The 20513-nt window shown below is 42.0% G+C and overlaps 1 protein-coding gene across 7 annotated transcripts in view; it reads left to right on the top strand.

Moving 5' to 3' along the window:
- The window catches only part of UNK (unk zinc finger), a 74664-nt gene extending 54449 nt beyond the window's left edge, over window positions 1–20215 (top strand). For 3 of the 7 annotated variants that reach the window (XM_072990529.2, XM_072990524.2, XM_072990526.2), the window contains 9 exons: window positions 363–410; window positions 4474–4674; window positions 5191–5259; window positions 6368–6542; window positions 8389–8490; window positions 10776–10964; window positions 16521–16702; window positions 18677–18934; window positions 19919–20215. In XM_072990529.2, the coding sequence (XP_072846630.1) occupies window positions 363–410; window positions 4474–4674; window positions 5191–5259; window positions 6368–6542; window positions 8389–8490; window positions 10776–10964; window positions 16521–16702; window positions 18677–18934; window positions 19919–20074 (1380 nt within the window). In that variant the 3' untranslated portion in view covers window positions 20075–20215. The remainder of the gene's footprint in view (window positions 1–362; window positions 411–4473; window positions 4675–5190; window positions 5260–6367; window positions 6543–8388; window positions 8491–10775; window positions 10965–16520; window positions 16703–18676; window positions 18935–19918) is intronic. The other 4 variants (XM_072990525.2, XM_078386015.1, XM_072990527.2 and 1 more) reach the window with 4 other exon arrangements.
- Window positions 20216–20513: the final 298 nt, after the last annotated feature.

Below are 20513 nucleotides of genomic sequence, written 5' to 3'. Positions count from 1 at the left end.
TAAGCAGCTTTAGAACCTGCGTGCCATTATGTGTTTATAGCATTTGACCTGGTATAGTTGCTCTGTTCTATTCTTTTTGCTAGCATTAAGTTCTGATTATTCTTCCGAATTCTTAGTGATATAAAATCACTGTTTAAAAGGCAGACTTGCTGCTGCCCACTGACAAGCTAAAGCTCACATCTTCTAGCTTTATGATAAGTACATTGTAATACTGTGTGAGCCCTCAGATAACCCTTCCCTCCCCCTAAGAATTGCCATGCCATTTCAGTGCTCTACTTCACGGAATTGTATGTGGTCGATTAAGGCTAAACACATCCTTGAAATAAAGAACTCATCTCACAAAGCCTGTCTTTGTCCTGTAGGTATGGAATAAACCGGGAACTCTGCCAACTAGCCCCACCTCCACTACAGTAAGTATCTGCTCCAGCTGCAGTGGGGAGGGAGCAGTACATACCAAGTGCTGGTTGAATCAAAGACATTACAGTTGGGTTCTTCCAGGAATCATTCTCATTTAGTTTGAAGATCCCCTGTGTCATACTCCAACAAGTACCGATGCTGTGTATCGCGTAATTCTATACACGTGCAGAATGTGATACTGGAGGCTGAGTTCAGCTTCTTGGGATTTTATCCTCATTTTTAAACAGGTTTTTATTTCTAATAAAATTTTCTAAAATTTTTGATATTTACAGAACCATATTCCAACTTAATAATAAGCATATGTTCTTCTTTGTGGTCTCTGTGAATTCACACTCATGGGTGTAGTGCCCCCTGCGCAGGGAAGCCTCAGAATATTCTGGAGCTTAAGCACATGGTGCCAGGACCTCCCACATGCTGCCCTTAACCCGGCACCGAGTGCCTCAGTTCCTTTCTTGCCACCGCCGCAGCACCTCAGCTTATCATTTCTCTTTCAAACATACACACACACACACACACACACACACACACACACACACACACACACACACAAAACCTCACCCTTTTTTTGGACCTCCTGGATCTCTGACTCAGACCGTTCGACGATTCTTCTTCCTGTGAGTTTGGGGAAAAAAAGAGCCCAAAACAACGAACTGTTACTTGTTTGTTTGAGGGAGCTGTGACTTTGTTTATGGCTGCTCCGGGCCTCTTTAAGAGGTCCGAGACCTACTCCAACAAAACAGCCCTCTTGGACAGGCATTCCCGCTGTTTGTTTTGCTTGGGTGAGGAATACCATCCACCTCTCTGTGCAGCTTGCAAGAACTTTATGAAGCCGGCTCTTAAGCTGAGATTTCAGCTTCTCTGTTCCTTCTTGTGGGAGAGGTCCCTGTCTCCATCTCAAGGGGCCCCAATGGAATCTTCCCAAGCTTCAGAGCATTCTCCAGTCTCAGGCTCTTCACCTCCTCCTAAGGCCCAAAAGGGTCTGAGATGGCATCAAAGCCCATGCGTCCTCCTCGGGCTCGAGGTCGATGGCTATGGTATTGACACTGAAGCCTCTCTCAGTATTGATGCTGAAGAAAAAGAAGAAGCCGGTAGCCACATAGAAGCCTAGGCGCATGGCAGAAAAGACCACACCGTTGCCGCTGGCCACTGATAGATCCAGATGGGAATCAGTATGCTTTAGCATACCTTTGGGGGGGGATGAGGATGCCCCCCCCTATGCCAGATGCCATGCCATCCCCACAGTTTACTCAGTCACCTGACTGGAGACATATCTTAGCTGAGGTCTTTCAGTTGGAGCAGGCTAGCCCTCTGTATCATCCGGGCTCATGTTCTCGCCATGCCTCAATGTTGCCACTGAAGTCGGTCCTGTTGGAAGCCCCTAGGAAGAGAACACAAAAAACTCGACATTTGGAGCCACCTGTCGAGCCCAAGACTTCCCGGCATCAGCCTATACGTCCTGACGACGGCTATCAATATCACAAGGCTAAGAGGATGCAGTACTATGAACGCCCTTGTTGGGATCTGCAAGATGAGGGGAAGTAGGGATCTTGCAGATGAAGCCTCAGTGCAGGAATTTGTAGATGAATCCTCCCCCTTGACCAGCAAGGGGGAAAAGGAGAGTGTGAGTCAGCTGTTCAGAGGGAATCTCTCGATCTCTCGCCGCCTCCTCTTTTATTGTTTTCCTACTACATTTGCTCTAGTTAATCAATACTATTTTAAACAGAGGCATTTAATTTCCTGAATACACAGCCAGAATCAACAGACAGGCTGGTAAACAGACAGCTAATAGTAAACAGACACAGATAACATCCAAATACACAGACAAGTTAGACAAGTTCCTGAATACACGAACACTTTAACTACATTATCCAGAGATAGGTAAACAGCAGGTTAATGAATCATGTTACTGGAAGCTAGTGACTTGCAGTTTTAGCATGAGGCCTGCCATTGCCATAGATATAGACATTTGCTACTGCCACAGACATATACATTGTAACAGCATAAATTTTCCTCACACACCCTCATTTCTTCTAGCCCAAGGAGTTTTAGTCCGATCCTCGCCTATAAAATAGACTGCATAGGCTTGAGCCCTACTATAGATATATGGATATGGATTCTATGGGCCATATTCTTGTTTGCCCTCGCCACCATGGTATCAGTTCTACATCGACTGCTACCCTGAGGAGGATTTATACCCTGGGCCGCCATTTCGATCTTGCCGAAAGAGGCCCTTGTCGGTTAAGTACTTACCTGAGGCGAAAAGGCAGCATTGCCCACTATCAGTGCCACAAGGAGCTTCTTGGACTTGGGCCCAGGACACTGGCCGTCTCCATACCAACCACTTCCTAGGTATGAGGGGGAAGGGAGGAGAGTTGGTCGTGTTGAGGCTGGAGGCTATTGTCCGGCACCATTGTGCAATGAGCTCTTGCCCTCCCTGAACCATGTCCCCCTCAACCTTGATACCGACTCATAGGCCTCTGAGATCGATGGGCAGAAGGAGTCACCTCAGAACAATCCCACCCCGGATTCGGATGTGGCAGAGAATCACCCTCCCTCACTATCCAAGGACTATACTTCATATTCTCAGCTGATATTGAGAATTGTGAAGATGATGGACTTGGCAGTCGATCAGTCTGCATCAGAGGAGATAGACAAGGTATTTGAGGACAGTATGCAAGATCAAAGTTTTCCCCTCCACCTCACCTTAATTTCATCCCTGATGAAGCTAGTGAGAGAGTCATGGGTGAAACTATCTACTTATCAGATCCCCAAAAGGGTGGAGAATCTGTATAAAACTCACAGAGAGAACACAGACTTCCTTTCGAAGCATCCATTGTCTAACTCCTTTGTCATCGATGCCACACAGAACAGCCAGAAACTGCTTTGTGGTGACCCCCAAATAGCAAGGAGGAGAGAAAGCTTGATGTTATTGGCCGTTGAATTTGCTCTTTGGCTTTCTTTGTGCTGAGGGTGGCCAATTATACTGATGCCATGGGTGCATATCATTGGCACCTATGGAATAGGGCTCTGCCTGCCCTTTAAGGCTGCTCCAGAGGAGGTCCAAGCCCTCGGCCTCTCATGCCACCAGGAAGCGATGGGCCTGGCAGGGCAGGAGCGCATAACAGCACAACATATCATCAATGCTGCCTCAAAACAGGTTGCCATGGCAGTTACTTTGCACCACCATGTCTGGCTATGGTCTGCGGGTATTTCTGAGGATGCGAGGTTAAAGATTGAAGACCTTCCCTTTGATGGTGTGGTCTGTTTGATGACAAGACAGATGAAGTCCTAGACAACTTGCTGAAACTGAGGAAGATGGCCAGGTCGTTCTGCTCGCAGCAGTACCATCCTCGGAGTGTCTGGTGCCGTACCTATCCTTATAGGCCTTCTCAGGGCCGACAGAGACCCCGGGCCTCAGGAATCCCTTCAGCACCCTTTTGCCAACAGGCAGGCAGACAGCGGCCTCATCAACAGGCACTTCGCCCGGACCACAAGACCAGACAGAACCTTTGATGTGCCCCATCCACCAGCAGCTGCTGACCCTTCTGTTCGCCTCGCCCCTTCTTCAACATACTAGGCTCTCAAACTTGCTCAGCGATTCTGAGGATGGAACAGGCATTAGAGATAGTCAGTCATTAGAGCTGAAAGCATTTTAGTGTTGGAATAATATCACTGTGACAGTCTTTTTATTAGAGAAATTAGACTTCAGAAGAATTCTGTGCTCAATTCCTAATGACTGGTCCCAAAACAAAGCAATCTAATTTGTAAACTAGAATGTGAAAGAGCCTCCTGTTGTGAACTTTACTCATAAGGATTTTCTTCAAATAGCGCCTTATTTATAAGTTCTGTTTCTGTACTGAGACACTGAGACAAGACTGTTTTGTGTGGAATCTGAAGTGAATATGCATGTTTTCAGATCATCTAATAATATCTAATTTAATTCTTTGAATTTTTTTTAACATTTAAAGCCATCAGAAACAGTACAGGGGGGTATTTTAATCTTAGTAACTAGTAACTGTATAGTGTGACATATATTGCTTTTCTTCATTTTGTCAGATTCTCTGTAGGAATAGCAGTCTTGGAAGCCCATCGAATATATGTGGGTCCCCTCCTGGTGCAATTGGAAAACCCCATAGTTTGGAAAGCATTGGCTTTCCCACAGATTCTGTAGCTACATCCAGCACCTACAAGAAAGCACCTGGGTTTGAACGAGAAGATGTGGTTGGAGCAGAGTACCTAAAGAGTTTCAAATGCCAGGTAGGCAGGGAATATCAGAAGGAAACAAGATGTTGATTTTATATTGCTTGGAATGCTTCCTTTGGCGTTGGGTTTCCCAATACCCAATGATGGCCCCTGCTCTTTCTTAAAATATATTTTTTTTAAATCGAAGCTATTTTAATTTATTTTTAATAGACAGGCTCCAAAATTGAGAGCTATCCTCCAGTGGCACTTATATTTCCTCAGAATGTCTCTGGGCACCGCATGGACGTTGTAGACGGGGAGATGACACTTGAAGGAAGCTGAAGACCAATGGTTTGCTCTGAAGCTTACCAAACTATCAAAAAGAAGGGGAGAGGGAGGTAATCTTGGGTGGCAGGGAGCATCCTGAGTGCCTGGCAAGTGACCCTGGGGGGTGGGGGTGGGGATGAGATGTAGAAGGGAGATGTGTGATCTTTTTAAAATACCAGTGTGGGGCTTCCAGTGAGTATCAGGACCCTAGTACGAGGGATGTGGGAACTTCAACACTTTGTTCTTCTCTTCTGCTTACTGCAGCAGGCAAAACTAAAATCTCATTCCTTGGACCACAGAACTCAAGAACAGCCTTTATTACAGCCCAAGCAGGTATGTTGCTATGAAAGGGTTCCATCCTGTTTCTAGATGTTTTAATGCCACCTGGTTCGTGCAGGAAAGCAAGAAGTAGCCTCGATGGACAATGCATTCTACTACATATTTAAGGAACATGGACTCTAAGAGAGAGATATATACAGGGATAGGCAGACTATTGATGGGAGGGGATGAATAGATGAGCAGATTAGAATTCTGAATATGAATAATTAGGGAGATAACTAGGGTAATGTTTAGTGCTGCTTATTGAATCTCTCTCTCTCTCTCTCTCTCTCTCTCTCTTGGCAAATTACTTTGTTTTTGAACTTCTTGAGAGGATTTTACAGTACAGTCATAAGTTCTGTGATGTGTTGATCATACGATGGAGCTGTTAACAATGTGTGAAATTATTCTAAAAGATTCCTAAATGCCTTAGTTTTATTGCATTGTGTGTAAAGTGCCTGTGAACTGCCTTGAATATATTTTATGCAGAATTGTAGGATACAAAATGAAATATTATTATTAAGAGGAGCATATCAGGCAAAAACAAAATTAAAATTAAAGAAGGCAAAAACATTGTGGTACTCTAAAAACTAACTACTATATTTTAATTTAAGCTTCCATGGACAAGTCCATTTCCTCAGATGTAAGGAATATGTATTAAAATATAGCAGTTAGTATTTAAGGTGCCAGAACATTTTTGTCTTTTTTTTAACCTGCTATACTAGCACAGATAACACAGCTACCTCTTCTAAAGCTATTAAGAGAACTTGACTAACTCTGGTGAGAATATACCATTCTTTCGTTCACTTCATGGTTAGGTTGCATGGAGAAAGAGGTTTGTTTATGCAGCTTCCAAACTCCATGCTGAAGTACTGCCTTTATAGAGCAACTCAAAAGGCACAAAAGTGTACAAAGCCACACACTCGTTCAGCACCAGGCAACTTTTTCCTCTCTGCTTATTCTCTTTTTTGTTGTTGCACCATAAAAAGTACAACCTCAATCTGGAGTTTGGAATTTGTTTTGTGCCGACATGGCTATCACTGCTTTTGTTTGTTTTTATGAATTTGTTTGTAACATGTTTAGACTGAATTATGAGAGGCATAACTATGTTTTTCTATGTCAGGATATATTGGGAATTCTTCCTGCTGGCAGCCCACTGACATCTAGCATCTCCTCTAGTATCACTTCTAGTTTGGCAGCAACACCACCAAGCCCAGCAGGCACCAGCAGTGTCCCAGGCATGAATGCCAATGCCCTTCCATTCTACCCCACAAGTGATACAGTGGAATCTGTAATAGGTAATGTACTGCCTATGCATGCTTGCCTACAGGGTGGGGACAGGAGCAGAAAGAAGAAAGGAATAGTTAGACATGAGAAACAGGAGAAACATGTTTGGGACCTAAATTTCTTGGGGAGTTCTTGTGGTATCCTTTTTTTTCTTTTTGAGATGTGTCTTTTAAAAAGAGGGAGCTATGTTGTACATTGTGATTGCAAATCTAGAGAAGCCAAGTATAAGAGTTCTCTTAGCTACGTAGTTTTATGACATCTTAATTCTGGAAAAATGTGACAAGATGGTGAATGGTAGATCATTCTTATTGTGTGTGTGCGCACACACACATGTGTGCATTTAGATTTGGCTTGCTGTCCTTCATCTTACTCTGTGCTTGCTAAAGTCACAGGTTACAAAAGTGGCCCAAAGTGCTGCTGTGATTGGCCAGACTGGGACTAAAATGTCAGTCAAAATGGCAGTTATAATCTGTGACTCAGCAGCTCTTTTCATAAACATTTATAAGGTGAAACTCTGCCATTTGTGCAAGTCAAGAATGAGTCCATACCCAGTTTCTCTCTTTCATGAAGAATTTATTTATGCTTCTCTTGAAGGGGTGGTACGTTGAAGTGTTTAAATCTCCAGATACCCAGAAAGTAAGATTGACATTTGTACAGAGTAGAAATTTCTTTTACTTTTCTGCCAAGCAGATTTTTATTTCCTTTTAAAAAATAGTTTTAGATCAAAAGATAGCTGTCCTTGTTTGATGCTGGCCTTCTGCTCTCTAGGTATCTTGCTGCGTTTACTCTTGATTGTTAATGTTCTGTTACAGGCTACGAATGATATGAGTAAAAAAGGCACTCCCTGTCCTTGAAAGGAAAGGTCGGGGTGGGAAGTTTTTTTAAAAAAAGTTACTTAGTCCAGAATAGGGTCTTTAATTAGTCTTTTTGTGGAACTTCTCAGTAGAATGGCAAATCTTTTTCAGAATTTGCCCAAAGTTAAAATGTCTTTTTTGGTGAGAGACACAAGAATGCAAATTATGAAGAAAGGAGAATCCCTTTTTTAGTAGATAATCTTTTGTGATCTTTAGGATCCCACATTTTTGTGGTATCGTGAGTACAGCAGAATTGTTTGTGAGATGACAATAATGGGGCTCATTTGTTAAACACAGCCAATGGACTAAGCATAGCTGTGGGAGAGATCCTTTGCAGGCTTCTTCCATCTCATTCCCAACTGGCAATATCCATGCAATTGTGCTGACTCATTTCCGGACCATGCTGGCGATAGATAGCCTGCTTGCCTAGGGTATTCTGATCCGTTCCCCACCCCTCACCCCACCCTTTGCCTGACCGCCACACACAACCTCCTTCTTTCCACGATCATACCTGCACCTCATTCCTCCTCTTGCCCATCTACCCCATCACTGAATTGCAGTCCAAGTCACGACTCCTCTGTGGAATTCCTGAAAGCAGGACATTCTGTCATCATGCATTGTGAACATCTAGGCTGCCAAGTGACTGGGACGGGAGCATGTCCCCATTAAGACCCTCCTTGGATGCACCTCTGCTCAAAATCAAGCTGTGCAAGAGGTGTGCAGGATGATATGTTTCATGTTGCTATTATGTCTGATGTCAGGTTGTAGGAAGAACCAGATACCGAAAGGCTTATTCAAATTAGGCCAGGGAATTCACTGTGAATAGCTGCCTTCTTTAGACTATTGTTGACTGATGGCAGCCTTGCACCATGGGGAGTAGGGCCCAGTAGCTTCTTCAATCCAGAGCAGTGTGGCATCTCTGCATGTAGGCTCTTTGGGCTCCCCTGTCCTTTGAAGTTGTTGGTCCTTTTTGTAATATATAATTGGTGCCTCTGTCTGGCAGAGTCTGCCTTGGATGACCTGGACCTGAACGAATTCGGAGTGGCTGCCCTGGAGAAGACATTTGACAGCAGCTCGGTGCCCCACACGAGTGGCATCATGATAGGTACATGAAAGCAACAGAGCTTTCTTTGATCTTCTGCCAAGCAGGGTTTGCCCTTTTAGCTGGCTGAAGCAGCCTAACAAGCTCTCAGAACCAGCCATGACGTTGGGTGTTGGTTGGCAGCCAATGGGAGACCTTGGAGCAAAAGGGCCCTCATTGGTTAGCAGGCTGGAAATTGAATCCACTGCTTTCAGACATCCAAATGATGTTTCTGAAACAGGCATGGCTTATTTTGCTTTATGTAGTACGTTAAAAGTGGCACCATAAACATGTTCACAAAATTACATCAACATTTGATGGAAGGGGTGGGGGGGTGATTTTGAAAAATAACGGGAAACAAATTGGAATGATCTCACTGTTCTGCTGTCACAGGACCATGGCAAGGCATTATCGCCACTCATTGACAAATTATCACATGTGTATCTCATCATTCTATGTGATCATTTCAAACACATAGTGTTCATTTGTGTATGCGTGTCTCTGGTTGTTCAAGTGCCCGTATTAAAAGAATCCCATTATTTACTTGATAGAGAGCTTTCTGTGTGAGCTGAAACCAAGTGCAAACTGGTGGATTCCCGGCTTCCTATTGCCATTGGTTGCTGTTTTTGAATTCTTGGTCTGTTAAGGATGTATCCATCGGCTTAAGCCTCATCCTCCTTGGTGCCACCCCCTTACAGAAGCATGTTCAAGGGTCTTCTGTTTCCCCGTACTCTGCCAGTAGCAGCAGTTGCAGGTTAGATCATTTGCACAGATTGGAATAGCCTGCTGCGTACCCCTGTCCTTCAAATGATGTCTCCTTTCTCTCAAATTGATTGTCCTTTGAAGAGGTAGAATTTAGCATGGGAGAGCTCTCCACTGAGAAGAAGCCTCTGGCCATGCTGATTCCAACTAAAAATCCCAAAATAGGTTGGAGGTGAAACCTTAGGTTCTACCAAAATATATATAAATAAATAAAATACCAATCTGAAAGTGGCCCACAGAGTGTACACATAGTCCCATGAAAGCCATTCACTTTTAGAAAGAATAGTTACAGAAGCTGTCCTTCTCCAACAGTCAGAAAACTGGCTGAGGTTTCTAGTTTTGTTGTCCTTGCTGGCCAGTTGTCTATTATAATAACTCCATAGGTTTGTGATAAGTACATTTCAGACGGTTGTGATTTTTCTAGGCTAGAAGAGTAGAGAGTAAAGTTGCATGCCCATGGCCATGCTAAGCTTGCTATAATTTCTCCAAGTTCCTCAGGGACTCTTGGGCATGTTTGAGGTTTCATAAATATGTGGGGTAGAAACGAGGTGTAAATATAATCTGAGGATTTTTCAGTTCTGACAATGCTAGCAAATTTTACAGTAGTGGGTTGAATTAACTCTTATATTGCTCCATTTGTTGTTCAGGTGGGGAAGTGGTTTTTCTGTTCTCTTTCCACTGAATGTAGCAGATACAATTGTGTTCAGTGAAGTTCAGTGATCAGATTTGTTAGCACATCTTCATCCATATGAGTCTAGATAGTTTCCATATGTATTTAAAATGATGTAATTATTAATTAGCCCCATTTAATTTTCTGTTTCTCCCTCAGCACTGTCTTTACAAATATTGAAATGCAGCCCCCTTTTCCTGCTTTTTAAGTGACTTTTAAGAAGATAAACTTTCATCCCTCAGTGTGGATGAGCATGTTGACTTTGAAGAATATCTTTGGCAGGCAGAATATCTTTAGCATGATTGTGGGGAAAGCTATTTTAAATTCTGATGGTAGCCCCTGTGGAATGTTGCCACTTAACTCATAAGGTCTGACAGATTTGTTGTTATTGTTGTTTTTTCCTATACCTATGAAAAGTAGGATGCCCATTTGTCACCATCACTAGATACTTTTTTTAAAGAAGTACACTAGCATATAGTGGGAATAATACTAAAGCAACTTTTTTTAAACCTGCCTTGGTGTATTGTGCTTGTGGAGATACAGGAAATAGCAAACAGATATATTAATATCTCTTCATCTAATCCCTCTCAAGGTCACATTTGACTCTGCCCCTCATTCCCTGTATTTTGCACAGCTAGCATCAAAGACTGTTGCTATTTTACCTTTCCTTAGCCAGAGGATCACTTTCCACAATGCTCCTTCTGAAACAAAAAGAGATGTAAAATGAGAGAAGACCTCCCTCTGGTTCTCCCCCTCCCATCCTTTTACTGGTGCAGAGAGTAAAGCAAACACCCTGCTATTCAAATTCCTGTGCTATGCTTCCACTCATAACTCATGGCTTCTACATTCCCATCCTTTCTGTGTGTTCTTTGTCCAGGTGGGAGTTTGCTGCAAAGTTCTGCTCCTGTAAATATCCCTGGGTCCCTTGGAAGTTCTGCCTCCTTTCACTCTGCCTCTCCTTCTCCACCGGTCAGCTTATCATCGCATTTCCTCCATCAGCCCCAGGGACACTTAAGCCAATCAGAAAACACATTCCTGGGGACATCAGCTTCTCATGGATCATTAGGTAAATGCCCAGTGTGTATGTGAGAGCATGCATGTTAACATGTACATTAACATGTACATACCTGTCTGTACCATGTAAGTATTTTCCTTTTATCTTAACTTCCATTTTACTGTCTGCATCCTGTGTTGCTGCCTAACGTACGTTGTGTCTGCTACCTGTAGGTTGAAGATTTGTGAGGTGTAGGGCCATCACAAAAGGGTTTACCTTGTGCAAATATATCACACAGAGATTCACTGTCTCTGAACGTCCATGCAACAAAGAACAAAGATTGTAAAATGATTTTGGATAAGTTGACCAAATTATCAAAACCCTCCTCATACACATTTGATTTAGTGGCTCATGGCCAGGCAATAAACAGGTAAGAAACTTCAGACTTGTGGATGGCACTGAATTAAAGCGTAAATGTGCAAAGAATAGCCATCATTTAAGTACTGTGAAGGCCATGTTTTGGTAGCTAAGAGAGTGAACAGCCTAAAGAAAGGAAGGGCTGTGGCTTGGTGGTAAATATTATGTGCTTTGGAACCAGGAAATCACAGGTTCAGTTGCCATCTCTCGAGAGAACAGGGGGAAAGAGAGTTGTGTCTTGAATCTGGCAGTTCACCCCCATTTGATACGGGCAGTACTGAGCTCAATAGTCTAATAATCTGATTCAGCATTAAACTGCTTTCTAAATTCCTAATAATATCAGCTCATGAGAACAATGACAATCTGTTACCAACCATAGGAAGAATTATAAATATACAAAGCAAATCAAAGTGTGCTGCTTATATTCTGCCCCATAGCACTTCAAGCACTCTGGGCGGTTTACAATTTAATTATGCAGGCTACACATTGCCTCTCCAGCCAGCTGGGTACTCATTTTACCAACCTCGGAAGGATAGAAGGCTTAGTCAACCTTAAGCCAGCTACCTGGGATTGAACCCCAGGTTGTGAGCACAATTTTGGCTGCATAGCAAACTGTGTGAAATACTGGGAATAGCATTCCAGCACCATCTACAGAGCTGCACTTTGTCTACTCTTGTACAGTGTACAAGGAAATTAAGTGAATTCAAAATATGAAATAGCAGTAATACATTTCTGAAATAGTTCTATTTAGCTGCTGCACTTACGTCTCTGAATTAAAATGTATTGGTCTTACCAGGGTTTTGTATTTGGATCCAAGGCTTGATGCCATTAGTGCATGTGCTGCGATTTTCACTCTTAAAAGTTTCCTAGAATTACAAACCAGCTGTGCTTGCCCATATTGAAAATAGCACCCTGAAAGGCATCTAGAACAGTGGTTCTTAACGTGGGCGATAATGCCCCCCAGGGGGCGATTTCATTTTTCAGGGGGGCGGTAGAACGAAAAGGGGCGGCGTGGGGGCGCTGGAGCAGAAGGGGGCGGTAGGGGGGCGCTGGAGCAAGCCAAACCTGTGAAGATGGCTGCAGCCTTTTTACAGTGTGCATGAATATATATTTTCCTCCAGTTTTAATTTAGTTTCAGACTTTTTGTCTTGAAATTTTTAGTTCCTGCATTTGTTTTTATGCCCTTTTTATATTTCTTTTTGCGTCTTAAAATTCACTTGCAACTAAATCATTAAATGTTACTTTTTGGGGGGCATTTCATTTTCTTGGAATTTAATTTTGTTTTCAGGGGTCATTCGATTTAAGTGTCTTAAATAAATAAATAAATAAATAAATAAATAAATAAATAAATAAATAAATAAATAAATAAATAAATAAATAAATAAATAAGATATCATCACCGCGGGAAGGGGGGCAATGATAACTTCCTCAATGGCTCAAGGGGGCGTTTCTTTCAAAAAGGTTAAGAACCACTGATCTAGAGTATTGTTCTCATCAGAAACAAGGTGCATGACCCTTGTTTATAAGGCTGACAGTGCTTCTGAGATATTTCCAGGGTGTTATTTGCTTCAGAAATGAGTTGTATGCCAGACATCCTTGTATTTTCTAAAAAAGAAGTTAATCTTCCTTGCCTTCACAACTACAAGTACAGAATGGGTGGGTAGCATCAGTTCTTTAGAAGTCATATAATACCCACCCTTGCTATAGAAGGTAAAATATGGCTGTCCCTACATAAAGATATTACTAACAAGGTGCTTCCAAATTCACAAGTCATAGCATTACCCATCAAAAGACACTGTACTATTTTTCATATCCTATTTATTTAAAAAGGAAAAAGACATAAAATATCATGGGGAAATACAGGAAGATAGGCATCCAGGTATCTTATTTAATCCCATGAATGAGACTGGGTAATTTCATAATAAAAGCCTTGTCTGGATGGTATATAGAATTAGAAAGGTTAAAGACTAAAAAAAAGTTACTTTCTCTTGTGATTTCTCACATTTGTCAGTCTCACAACTATATAATCATCTGCTTTGAACAAATGTCCATGGTCCACACACTGGGAGCTTTTAAAGACTCATTTCAAGTGCTCTGGGGATATAGTTTACACGCATAACGAGGTAGCGTTGGTGTATGCATGGTGGTGGAACAAGCGCATGCATCCCAGCAACCCTGTTAACTTGTTAATAAAACAGAGAAGGGGTGAGGTATAAATCTTCTAAATAATACTGCAAGCCACACACAACACATACATTTTAATTGGTTATTTTTTAGGGATTTATACTCTACCCATCAGCAAATGCCTTGGGTGGTTTACAAAAAATTTAAGTTACACAAAATGTTTTATGGCATGTGTGCTCCTAATTGGGACAGTTATTCCTCTTCCAAAACAAAGGGTTAGACGTGCTCAGGCATGCATACACTCTGCTTATATCACCCATAACTTCCTGCATACAAAATCTCTAGCAAATGTGTGTTTGTATGTGAGCGCATTCAATGGGATATTGAATGCAGACACATGCCTGGGATTAAGTTCTTACTGTATGAACTGGAGCATACTTCTGGGGTAAAGGTGAACAGCACTGGTTCTTAACCTTGGGTTACTCAGGAGTTTTGGACTGCAACTCCCAGAAGCTTTCACCACCAGCTGTCCTGACGGGTTTCTGGGAGTTGCAGTTCAAAAGCATCCGAGTAACAAAGGTTAAGAACCACTGGTGTACAGGATTGCCTTACTAAGGCATCTGCATTTTTTGGCACTCATTAGGCAAACAATCCTTGGAAAATACATTTTTGGTGAGCTATTTTGATACATAGATTTATTAGCAAATGAAAATAAGGCATTTTAAAGACTTGGGCTATAATGTTATATGTAGTTTTTTAACAGTTTTTGGATCTTTTTCAGGTGTATGCTTTTGAACGGGCTCCTCTTTTGTCATCAAATTTGCTACAGATTTTGTTTGTCCATTTGTTTATTTATTTAAAATATTTTTACTCTACCTTTCTCCTTAAAAAGGACCAAAAGCATCTTACATCCTTAAAAGACAACATTTAAAACTAATAGGAGTGAGTCTACAAATACTAAAAAAAGATCAAACAAATAACATACTAAAAAACAGTAAACAAAAGCAACACCAAAAGCACATTTGAAGTAGTAAAGGTGCAACAATTGATTTAAAAATCTCATTCAGGCAGCTAGTCATTGAGGGAAAGCTTGCCTAAAGAGAAGAGTTCTTTGCCTGCCTGTCGAAGGACAGCAAAGATGGGAGGACAGCAAAGATGGGGCCAGCCTGGCTTGCTGTGGGAGGGGAGTTCCAACATCTGGGAGCAGCAGCAGAGAAGGCCCCTTTCCCATGTATCCATCAAACACATCTGTGAAGGCAGTGGGACTGAGAGGAAGGCCTCTCCTGATGAAACCTAACGCTGGGCGATGCAGTCCTTGAAATAGCTTGATTATGACTGGAGCCAAGATGAACTTAATGCTAGCTGTGTCTCCTCTAAGTAGTGCAGGTTCACTTGAATCCAAACCATGATTAAATTCAATGTGAAGAAGCACATTTTCACAAAGATATCTAAAGCTGTGTTACAAACACTTTTCGGCTTTCCTTTGCAAGCACCTTACCTTTCCTCAATTTTTTTTAAAACAATATATGTAGTATTCCTTTTGAAAGGGAAAGAAGTAGTCCTGGCTATGGAAAACCTTGTATGTACCTAGAACAGGGAAAGGTTTCATGATATCCCTTGCATTCCAAACAAAAAAACAGGCTATTTCCCCCCCTAAGGAAATGTTTACAACATTTATACTTTACATGGCTAGATAGATACTTTCAAGTACGATGGATAACCTGTAGCTCTTCAGTTGTTTTATTTGGGCTGCGACTCCCATTATTTTTAATTCTTGGCTTTTCTGGCTAGAACTAATAGGAAGTCAGATTCCACAAAATTGGGAAAGCCAAATTTTTTTCATCCCTGCTTTAATATATAATGGCAGAAATCCTGTTCACACAGCTGATGACATCAGCAGCATGGGCGTTCTTTTTTTAAAAAATTATATATTTCCTACTTCTTACTGCTCCTAAATAATCACTTTAATCATTTGGAACCTGTAGAATGGGAGGAGGAAGTATTTAATTGTCTAAAATCACTGGCACTAGTAATACCATTGAGGAGCAGCAATTTTCAATAATTAGAGATTTCCTCTTAGTTTGCTGCACCCCCCAGCAAGGTCTAGATGATGAACAGGCTTGTAGAGGAACTATGGAAACTGCAGAAGTAGGAAGAGTTTAATTTCTGAAAAGGTTCCCCTGCTTTCATCAGCATTACATGGATGTAATTGTGCAATACCTCTTATTTCTTTAATATTAGATTGGCTGCCTTATTCTAAGAACTGATTCATGTCCCGGTTGCTCTGATGTGAGGAGCTAGTTCCTTAAATTAATGTCTGACTAAAATCAACAGTGATTTTGCTGTGGATTGTTACAGAATAACTGCACATGGCTTGACATGGAACTCATTTTAATAGATAAGCCAGTTTGATAGATAGTAGATGTGTGTATATTATTCAATTAATCACTGACAGAGGTTTGATCGGTTGGACAGCTCTGACTTTGGTAAAAAGAATGGGATTTATACATAATCTTAGGAAAAGAGAATTTGAAATACTTCTTCAAATCTAAATTCATGAAGATAAATTGCAGTCGTGCTGAAACCAAGATTAAAATCACATTTAAAATGGGAGTAAGAACTGTTCAATTAGTGTTTTGTTGTGGAGGGTTGGTACCTAGTTTGCTCTTTATTCAAGCCTATGCCTACGCTGACATTTTCCTGCATACCTGTTAAATGTGTTGTGGTTTTCTGTCTACTTTGTGAGGCTCTGCACTGTGTGCTGAACCTTTCCTGTACCTGTCCATACCACCGTTGTGGATTAGATGCATTGCTCAGTACTGTTTTGGGTCCCAGAATGCCACATTTCATATCTTATTCAAATAGGAAACATGCATCATGCTGCCATTCGTCCTGCTTAAGCCAATGTGGCAGACAAACAGTGAAATACTGAGAGAATTTCCCCCCCTTCCGTAATAAATTGAATTAATTAAATAAACCAATAAGAAGCATTTTATTCCTTTTCCAAAAAGAGTTTTGGGCAAGGAAAAGGGCTAAATCAGAATTATCTGTGTCATAACACTTTTTCCCTGTCTCTGCATGAAACAGGTTTAAATGGGATGAACAGCAGCATATGGGAGCACTTTGCTTCTGGAAGTTTTTCACCCAGTACCTCGCCTGCATTTCTGTCAGGTCCAGGTGCTGCTGAGTTGGCCAGGTTGCGGCAGGAATTAGATGAAGCTACCAACACGATAAAACAGTGGGAAGAATCATGGAAGCAAGCTAAACAGGTAATGGGCACCCCATGGGTGGGTGGATTTGCCAGAATACCTGATGGCCAAAGGGATCCCTCTGAACAGTTAGATGTTTGGTGTTTGAGGCAGCAGGCTGAGGCAGTGAGGGAAGACCGACAGTGGCCATTAGTCCAGTGCTTCCAGCTATATACTAATTTATTTCCCTTGCAGTTCATAGAGCATCTTAATCACATGCCCCTTCCACACCACTTATTCTTTCTCCTTCTTTCTTCAGTCTTACAACTTGCTTCCCAGTTGCAATGTCAGCCTCTTCTTCTGTGTGGATGTGTGAAGGGATTCAGCAGGTGAAACCTCATCTGTGGCCCTTGGAGCTTCCCCACGCCCTCTGCGTTGCATGCTGTGTGACACTGTCACTTCCTTTATGCTCATGCCGGCTGAAGGAGAAATGAGGGGATTGTAATACTTCATGATAATACCATCCGCCCTTTCCAGCATGTCCTCGTAACATCAGGGGAGGCACACAGCGAATCAAACATATGAAGATAGAATCTGATATTGCGATCTTTAGCCTTCTGTTCAGGGTCTGTTGCAGTTTTCAGAACAGGTCATTATGCCAGCTCAGACGGTCATTGCCAGGGAGAGGGAAGAAGAGGAGGAGTCTTGTGCTAGAGATGGCCAAGCATACTCCTATTAAGCAGGAAATAGCAGGATTTAGCTGTAGCATGATGAAAGGCACAGATTGTATGGCGAGTGGGGGGAGAAAGGCAGGCAGACTGGGAGAACAATTTAGAACCTGGTGATGAAAAGGAGGTGCTTTCACACACATGGTGACACTCGTTAGGGACACAGGTGAATCATGCCTTCACAGCCCCAAACTGAATGCATCTATCAGAATACGGGAACAGAATGCGATGGGAAACTATAAACACCTCCAAACATGCCAAAGTAGTTCATCATGCCACTTTTTGTTAATTAGAAAGTGGCATGGAAAACTAGTTCATTGCAACATTCGATGTGTCATGTGTTTACAAAAAACAAAACAAAACAAAACACTTCACAAGGCAAACGCATAATAACTCCCTCCCCATCTGCTTTCCTTTAATGTTGAGATGTATGCTCCTGTAATGTAATTCCTTCCATCCTATTTTTAAAGCCCCGATGAATTACCTGTTTACTGAGGGAGGAAGAAACAGGTTGATATCATAAATGTACTCAGGAGTAGGTAGCAGGTTTTGATCAGATTTGAAGAATGTTCTTTTCCAATGTTCTTGTGTTCCTCTTTGCATTGGATTTTTCCATCTGTGTTTGGATACATCTTTCAAATATTCCCATGCTATATGGGTTATGTTTGCCTTCCAGATGGATCTTCTGCTCACCATTTGCCCTTTCGTTATCCTGCAGTTTGGAGGGTACTAAGTGTCCTACGTCCCTCTCTTCTGCTTTCAACCTGTCCTTTAAACCAAGTACTTGTTTATTGACTAGTGATTCTGGATGTGAATTTAGCCTGTCTTGCTTAATTATTCTCTTACCTGGGATTGAGTTTAAATGGCTGTGCTTAGTTAATTGTTCCCTGGATTGTTCAGGTAGGATACCCTGCTGATTGACGTTGTGCTTGCTCCTTCTCAAGGCAGAGTCTAATTGGAATAATCCATAGAGAATTTGTGGGAAACTATTGATGTCCGAACTAAATAGTCCTAGTGTCTCAGTCTACACAGTCCAACATATTTGGTTAGTTTACGGAGTGTTGTTTAAAAAGTACAAAAGCAACAAATGTTTATTTTTTGATTACTTATCCATTTGATTCAGGAGTTAAGAAAGCTAGTCAGCCTATTGGGCATTTTGTTTAAAAAATGAGATTATGGAGGACAAGAGATAGTAGAATCCCTTCTAAACCCCTCCACCCCCACACCCCCAATTATGAATTTCTGGGAATTGTGCCTCAAATAACTTGGTGGAGATAAGTAACGTCTTCATACTAGTGGTTTCCCGCTACCACCCTCTGTTACGCAGGCCTGTGATGCATGGAAAAAAGAAGCAGAGGAGGCGAATGATCGTGCCAGCACGGCAACCTTAGAATGTGAGCTAGCCCGAGAACAGAGAGAAGCCTTGGAACTGCAAGTGAAGAAACTCCAGGAAGAAATGGAGAGGATCCACACTGGCCAGGACCCCCAGTTCCTGCATTCGCTCTCAGAGTTAGAGAATCTCTCCCTGTCTACACTCTATAGCCTGCAAAAACAGCTGCGTGCCAACCTGGAAAGAGTCGATAAGGTGAGTTTGAGTGAGAGGCTTTGTCCCACAGTGTTCAACCATTTATATCCGAATTAAAAGCTACCAGTGCAGAATTGAAATTCTGAACCCAAAACCAACTATAAAAGGCTGCCTTCTTTCTTCGTCAGGAAAAGCCTCCCTTCCTTTGATCCCACTCTCTGCTGATCCCCAGCTCTTCTTTTATGGTTCATTGGAAAGCCCGCGAGCTGTTTAAAGTGTTGCATGACATTCAGGAGAAGGGGTGGATTTTCACGATTCTCCATAACATACCAACGAATGCACTCATCCTGCAGAAACATAGCCGTGTGCTATAATTTGCAAGGAGTTGTTTCTATTTCATAGCCATTTTTATCCTTTTTTTTCCCCATCTAGCTAAACTAAAATATCAATGGAGTGATAAGATGACTGGCACTAACCTCGGTAGTTTGTTTTTTAGAAATGTAAAAAATATGTTGGGACAACTTGGGAGAAAGATTGGGTATGTGTTTGTGTTTCCACTGTCCAGAACCTCATGTTCAGCTTAGCATGTTACCAGAATACCACCCACGGTCACGCCGTCTATCCTTTTGGAGAACCAAACTGACCACATGAGGAAAACACCATTGAGATTGCTCCAGCTTGAAAAAAGCAGGAGCCCCCATCAGCAACGGGGGGGGGGGACTTCTACTTCAGAAGCAGAAAGAGCCAGGCTACTTTGAATGGACAAGCAGAGCTGGGTGGCAGCGATTGGAGGCCTTTCCAGAGCAGTCAAGGGATTATTTCCCTGCCTTCCCACCCGATGAGATATTTATTTATTTATTTATTTATTTATTTATTTATTTATTTATTTATTTATTTATTTATTTATTGCATAGATGTGGGTGTCTGAACATCGTAGTCCCCCAAAGCATTGCTACCATTCCCAAACGTATTCTTCCATGTCTCTTTTCCACTGACAGTCCTCTTTGGTTCCCCACCCCAACCCCCAACCCCCTTTCTTTCCAGGCAGTGTTTCAGATGCAGTCGGTGAAATGCCTCAAGTGCCAGGAAGAAAACCGGGTGGTACTACCGTGCCAACACACTGTGCTGTGTGAAACGTGTGCTGAGGAGGGCGAATGCCCCATCTGCCATCCAAACCGGCCACACGCTCTCCAGTCGTGACCCTACTAGGACATTTGACTTAGCATATCACATAGAACTTTTTAACTTTATATATATATAAATATATAAAATTATAATATGAATATATATATATGAACATATATATATATATATTATATATATATATATACACATAAAAACAAAAATTAGTTGCAGAGCACTTTTTAATACTTTGCATCTCCCATTTAAAGGGTTCCTCCTCTCCCTCCCCCCCTTCACCGAGTCTCCACTAATTCTAACTCCTTAGGGACTTTTAAACATGTTTTTAATATAGCTCAATGGGCCATTTACAGAGTCTGTCCACTCCCCTTTCCTGCCCACTCAGGGCATAACCTTTTGTAGTAGAATTTCTTTTCCCTTTGGAGAAAGTTTTAGAGGGGAGGGTGAAGAGGGCTTTTCAAGTGCTTTCCAGGGTGAGGACTGGACTTGTGGGGAGAAG

Source organism: Pogona vitticeps, chromosome 2 (genome assembly GCF_051106095.1).
Source record: "Pogona vitticeps strain Pit_001003342236 chromosome 2, PviZW2.1, whole genome shotgun sequence".
NCBI lineage: Eukaryota > Metazoa > Chordata > Lepidosauria > Squamata > Agamidae > Pogona > Pogona vitticeps.
The sequence above is the reverse complement of the archived record's forward strand: the minus strand, read 5'-3'. Positions and strand labels throughout refer to the sequence as shown.